Below are 7,500 nucleotides of genomic sequence, written 5' to 3'. Positions count from 1 at the left end.
AGTAGTTAAAAGATCTGTAACAAAAACAACTAGAACAACAACAACAACAACCCAATGTAATCATAAACACAGTGACAGGGGAAGAGGACGAGCCACTCTAGCGACACGCCATTTGTGCCATTAAGTTCAAGGATCTTCCTACCAAGGAAATTTGTTTGTTCAATCACGTGTTGTTTATAATTAGGATTGATTCAGTAACAAACACTGCAGACCTTTATTGGTGATTCTATACCCCCCCCCTGTTGGACTTCCTATCAACAAGTCCTCTCTCTCTCTCTCTCTCTCTCTGTTGCACTCTTGTTATTAGGATAACAATAACAACAACAGCTTCATGCAGAGTGTAATTTCTATATAAACACACCAGACTCAAAGATTTGCGTGTATCCAGTTGGTGAAAATGGCACCAGTCTACCGATACATTTCGCCAAAACAGAAAGAATTTTTAGAATTACCAAATTGCTTCTATAATAGACAATGGCGCTGAGTGACTGATATATCAGTATTGATTTCTGAGGTTTCTCTTACGTAACCCTGTAGTGAGTTTGCTCAAGTACAAACATAGCTGTGTAATTCCAGAGAGAGACACAGAGAGAGAGTTACTAATTTTGTAATGTGGTTAAGTGTTTTGAGTATATACTTGCTTATATGAGTGCATTAAGATGCTTCTACAGTATAAGTATGGATACATATGTAAGTATACATAAACGAGATCACACACACACACACACACACACACATACATACACATTCATATAGACACGCATGACTCTAGGGTTTTCTTAACAAGGAATTTTGTTTTCTTAGTTTTCACTTTAAAATAACAACAGTAATAGCAGCAAACTAGAAACAGAAGAAAATGGAAATAGATAAATAAATAAATAAATAAATAAATAGAGAGAATGGAACACGAACGAGTGAAACTATAATAGTGTGATGTCTAAATAGTGAACTTTTAGGTTTTAATGATTATATGAAAACAAACTGTGATTATGTAATAGATTGAATTACACAAAGGCTAACTTCCAAAACTTTTACAAATAGTTTCCAGAATACACTATACATACACGAAACGCACACATTTACATACATATATTTGCACATATTTACAAACACACACACACACACACACAAATGTATATATAAGTACATACAAAAGTAAGCATAAATACACATGCATACAATGTATGTATTTGCATGCACACACACACACACACACACACATATACACACCTAAACCTAACCAATTGTAACACGAAGACCAGCTGCTACCATGCATGTGTGTGTGTGTGTGTGTGTGTGTGTGTGTGTGGTGTGTGTGTGTGTGTGTGTGTGTGCCGTGTACGCATAAGCATGTACACACACAAACTTAGTCAAATATAATTTGAAGATCAGCTGCCAGCAAACCTATACATATATATATATATATATATATAATATATATATATATATATAATATATATATTATATATATACATACATATATGTATATACATATATATATATACATATATATATACATATATATATACATATATACATATATATATAATATACATATATATATACACTATATATATACATATATATACACATATATATATACATATATATATATACATATATATATACATATATATATATATATATATATATATAATACATATATATATATATATAATATATATACATACATATATATATATATATACATATATAATATATACATACATATATATATACATACATACATATACATATATATATATACATACATACATACATATATATATATATATATATATATATATATATATCTATATATATATATTTATTTATACACACACATACACACATTAAACAATCAGAAAATGAAGATGAACAGCTGCCAAATTTACACAAAAACATTCACATATATACACATGGGTGCATATACACACACCATATATACAAACACTAATCAATTCCCATACACAAACCTAACCGATTGAAACACTAGTAATAAACGTATACACCCAATTGCAAACATGTTACATACACACAAGTACACAATACTAATTGTCAAGAATTTAGTAATACAATGTGAATAATACCAAGAACTGTCTACAGAAACAAAACCACTCCACCAAAAAATGCTTCCATTCATTCAATCATTCTACCAATACTGTTAGCATTGTAAAGGAACTCTTAATCTTCCTACAATTACATAATTTTTTTTCATAAAGATAATTAAATCTGCCCCACCCACCCCTATGATTATATATGCGTATGTGTAGTTCGTTATCTTCAATTTTTTAAATAATTGTATAATATTGAGCACATTACTGATTGTCTAAAAGAAAACAAAAAAAAATACAGCAAAATAAATTACTCTCATGAAGAATTTTTGGTCAGTTTCATATGAAAGATTTCAGTAAGCTATGTAACAGGTCTCCTGTACTTATTACAAAACTTAAATGAAGATAATAATTACCATTGAATTCTTGCAACATAATAATAAATAATAAATAAATATCTATAAATCTGAAATGCAAAAAGTTTGTTTGTCTGGTTTTGGCATTGGAACGGGTTAAAGGCCACTACATCCCATCGGATTGACTCCAAAATTTACAGGGACATGTAAAATGAGGTGAGGATGAGAGTGGGTTAGGTTAGAAATCCCTATCTTAAAAGGTGTAGTTGCTAGGGCAAGTTAGAAAAAAATGTTTTTCTTTTTTCGTCAGAAAGATAATCAAATCTGTCTCCCAAGCTACAATATCGCATATAGTCATAAAATTAAACATAAGTTACCAAATACACATAAACCAGTGAGGGAGCTTCTTGCATGATCACTCAACCTGCAAGAACAAGCAGCTGAACCAGCCTGAAATTATACCTTACTGCCTTAAAAACATGAAAGATCATCATCATTGTTATTTAGTGCCTCTATTCTAAGCTGGCACTGATCCTGATACTCCCTCTCTTCTTTCAAACCTTGTCATCATTCTTTCTTCCATTAACTCAGTTGATCATATGTCTTGAGCAAACAGCAATAAAACATAGTAGAGAGGACTGTCCAGTTTGGTTTAGAACATGACATTCTCTCTAGTACACCAGTACACTCTTTACTTGACATAAAAACTGAAACATAGAGTAAACAGGACACTTTAATCTGGCCAAGGTTGTGGTAACCTCTCTAGTGCTCCTACCATGATAAAATGCACACACAACATTCTGTAAAGTGGTTAGTTTTAGGAAGGGTATCTATCAATCCGCTCAGTTGAAGTCGACTCTCGGTTACTCGTTGGATCAGTGTCCTCCAGTCAGTTCTATCCTGGGCCGCTTCTTTCAGATTGACTATGTCCATTCCGGTATCACTCTTGATGGTGTCAAGCCAGCGGGTTCTTGGTCGGCCTCTTCCTCTCTTGCCACTGACCATTCCGAGCATGATGTCCTTCTCCAGGGATTTTCTCCGCATAATATGACCAAAATATGCCAATCTATGCTTGGTGATCCTAGCTTCTAGGAAGGGTAATAAGCCATAAAAACCATATCAAAAATAGAACATACAAGTAAGACGTGGTCCTCTGACCCATCTACAAGGGCAGCATATCTAAACAAGAACTAATGAAGTGTGAAGACCCATCTGAATGAATCCACAATGGAAAGCAAATGTAAAATGATGATGATGATAACATGTCCACACTTCCTAGTGGTCATCACTGTCTAAGCCAACAACAATGATGGTGATTTTTAGGACTGAATAAAAATTGATTAATTTAACCTCATCATCATATCACTGGTTTTTATTTTATTTGTTTCAGAATAATTAAAAGCAAAAATTTCTAAAGAGATGATATTTGCACACCAAAATATTATGTAATATACAGAAGCATCCATATGTTAATATAGATAGACAAGTTGCATTCCAATCATGACGATCCTGTTTTTTTCTCAAAGAGTGTATATTAAGACTACATCATAAAATGTGTTCTACTTAAAAAAAAAAAAAAAAGGCATGCTGTAGTTATTATAGAGAAATGTATCTGCTATTTCTAGTATGTTGAGTAACTCCTTAGAGGCTTCCTCATAGGTTCAAGGTTGTATTAGTAATTGTCTGTGCTAAATGCCAGCCTTATAATCTTCATAATCACAATTCCAAAAGCAATCCGAATATTGTAAGTCATTATCAGAATGAATACACAGCCTCACCATCACCATCATCATCATCCTCTTCCTCATCATCATCATCATTCTCATCACCACCATCATTTTCATCATCATCATCATCATTTCTTTTTAAGCTGTAGATGATGATAATAACAATACAGCTCTGTGTTATTACATACATAATAACATTCCTAGCATTAGGCCAGTGAAGTTACTGAGTCAGCAATATTTCTGTAGCTCTTTCTGTTCCATCTCCCCCTGCCTCATTCTATGTACAAGTGTGTATGTGTATATATATATATATATGTAAATAGATAAATAGATGGTATTTTTGCTGAGTGAAGCAACTTATCAGATATGATATCAATGAGAATAAGTGAGCAATAGAGGGAGGGAAGGAGGGTAATGGGATGGAGCTATGGTCTTTGAAAAGTTCGCAGCAAATCATTCCTAATGAATTATATACAGCTCTATTAAGTGTGCTGTGTCCTGTTTGCTGTTGGAAAATTGGTAATGGATGTGGATGGTCATTGTGGAGGGGTTTGCATGTGTGTGTGCGTATGTGTGTGTGTGTGTGCGTGTGTGTGTGCGTGAGAAGTCCAGATTGGAAGATGTTGAAGGACACAGCACTAAAAGAGCAGGAAGAGGAAATGAATTAGTAAGCAAAATAATAGGAAATTAATTATGTTCTTCTAATATACTGAATCAAATAAAGTATGTATAAGCTATGACTCTGGGTGTGTGTGTGTGTGTATGTGTGTGTATGTGTGTGTATGTGTGTGTGTGTGCGCGTGCACACATTCCAGAACAATGTGTACTAAACTTAACGGCTGTGTGTATACAATTGCATAATAAAAGATGATCTTTCACATATATGTTGACATACACATACTATATGTACATAATGAAGCTTCTTGTATATTCAGGAGATAGGGATAATATAAATATAAATATATATATATATTATATATATATATATATATATATATATATATATATGTATATATATTTATATTCTCCCAATATATAAAGAGATAATGAGAAAGACTGAATGTATATCCTTATTGAGACTACTAGCTGTTGAAACCAGCATTGCTCGTGTTTTCTGTGTTGAAGTTAAGCCTACCTCTGACCTTGTATTGAATAAGCATTTCCTTAAAGACTATTCTATCGATTTTGTTGAAATTTTACATGTGAAAAAATACAAAAGCTGCAGGAAAAATAACATTATGGGAATTTCCATTCAAATACCCAGTTGAGTGCACAAACATCAATGCCAACTGAGCATTATCGAGTTTTCGAAAAATTCCGGCCTTATTTGATCTACCTATGTGCCAAAAATCATTAAAATCAGTTGGACAGTGTTGGAGGAGTTAGAGAAACCCCAAACACACACACAGATAGATACCATTACACATTTATGTATATAGATATGAGGGTTTTGTAAGTATATATGGAAAACGAGCAGTATGTTTTACTTTTCTAAAGTCTTAAGAGGCTTTTAGCTTCTGACAGCATTTAGCACTGGTTTGAATTGAAGAGAGATACATGTCCACTTGGAGAGAGTGCTAGTCCTTTACACAACAAGGCATTTTGTAGAATGTCAATAAGTTTGATTACTATGAGGAGTAGAAAGTCTAACATTTCCTCAAATTCCAAAACTTTACTTATTACCAAATACGTAGGCAAAGTAGGGCAATATATGGCTCTACTACAAAACACCTACAGTGGATTTGAACTCACAACCATTGAGCTCCTGCTCAAGCAGCTTCTACTTGTCGTGAAGTGTGCATACATGTGCTATGCATTAGAGTTAGCATATTTACTGCAGAGGACATGTGAAGGTACATGGCTCAGTGGTACCTCAATCATGAGGTAGTGAGTTTGATTCCCAGACCAGGCTGTGTGTTGTGTTCTTGAGCAAGTGACATCATTAGTGCCAAACTGTATCAACATTTACCTTTCCCAGAAGGTAGTTTTCTAGGTGCAATCCCAAGGTCATTCATGACCAAAGGGAGTTTTTACTGCAGAAGACATTAAAAGGTTAATCAGAAATAATACAATTGCTTGACCATAACCAGTTGAGCATGTCCCTTAGTGACTGATGATATGCGCATCTCTGATCATGAACAGAAGTAGTGTTGGGGAGGGGCAACATAACCATGTGTTGAGAGGAATTCTTTGGGGGGTTTGAATAATTCACATCTGGAAACATGGGTGTTTTATTCATCATCCTTAAACAAATCTTATTCAGGGACCTTTTGAGTAGGATGCATTGCTCTTTCACTCAAAAATGATAATAATAATGTACACAAATGACTTAAAGAATTATGCAAAATCCAGGAGCTGAAAAGTGGTAGAATTCTTTCAAACATAATCTAAAATATTGCAAACTGGATTACAGACACTCACTATGTAGTTAGTATGAGAACAAAATTCTATCAGTACCCAATTAACAATCACAGAACAAGCCTATTCTACAATAAATGACTTTCATTACAGCTCTTTCGTTTAGCACTAACCTCTTTAAGTATCTGAAGTAAAATGACATCTCAGCAGGATTTAAGATTAAAATCAAAGTAGGAATCATAAAATTAATCATCTGGTTCACACAAAAGACTTGAAATTATATGGTTACTCCAAAGAAGCCCTAGAGCTCCTACATGTAGAACAGAGATATAATTATATTTTACCTTACGAAATACACGTGGAAACCACTGTAAAAAAAAAAAGGAAGAAAAAAGAACGAAAATGATTGTAGGATAAGCCACTTGACTGGGTGATAATTCCAAGGTTGGGAAACAATGTCTACAGATAATGTAGAAGAGATGAGAATACAAACATCATGATAAACAGACAAAAATAGGATTGTTTAGTGAATATTACAAAAGAAAGGGGTTAATCATTGCAAGAAGAATTTCAGTCACCAGACAAAATAAGAATAATTAAATCAGAAATCTATCCAATATCTTCCAAACAACAGGATGCAAAAATAAATGATAGATGAGATGATACAAAGAAGCCTGAGAGCTACTAAGCAACTCCATTTTTTAATGGCTTAGTAAGGAGAGAGGGTAGTGTCCATAACACTTTTCTAAGCCCCTGAGACTGATGGGATGAAGGGCCAACATTATCCTCATACAAGAAAGTGGACTCTATTAAGGTCACCTAGGGACTGAAGTAATAGTCTTCAACCAAACAACAGGTTGAATAAGTTTACCATTATCCCTAATCAAGATATCCCTGAGGACAGGTAACACAGTGTCATAGAGTAGTGAGCCAAATAGAACCTGACAACTAGTAGATTTTTCAGTAATATCTGACAGGGGGAGGCGCAATGGCCCTGTGGTTAGG

The 7,500-nt window shown here is 33.7% G+C and overlaps 1 protein-coding gene across 6 annotated transcripts in view; it reads right to left on the bottom strand.

Moving 5' to 3' along the window:
* Nucleotides 1–7,500, bottom strand: part of LOC115212087 (E3 ubiquitin-protein ligase PDZRN3) — a 396,881-nt gene that overhangs the window by 107,954 nt on the left and 281,427 nt on the right. For 5 of the 6 annotated variants that reach the window (XM_036503000.1, XM_036503003.1, XM_036503002.1 and 2 more), the window contains exon 4: nt 6,840–6,863. The exons of the other annotated variant lie outside the window; for it this stretch is intronic. In XM_036503000.1, coding sequence (XP_036358893.1) covers nt 6,840–6,863 — 24 coding nt within the window. The remainder of the gene's footprint in view (nt 1–6,839; nt 6,864–7,500) is intronic. 6 annotated transcript variants of the gene reach the window in all.

The sequence above is a fragment of the Octopus sinensis genome, linkage group LG5, assembly GCF_006345805.1.
Source record: "Octopus sinensis linkage group LG5, ASM634580v1, whole genome shotgun sequence".
Taxonomy (NCBI): Eukaryota; Metazoa; Mollusca; class Cephalopoda; order Octopoda; family Octopodidae; genus Octopus; species Octopus sinensis.
Note: the sequence above shows the minus strand (reverse complement) of the source record. Positions and strands in the feature narration are given on the sequence as shown.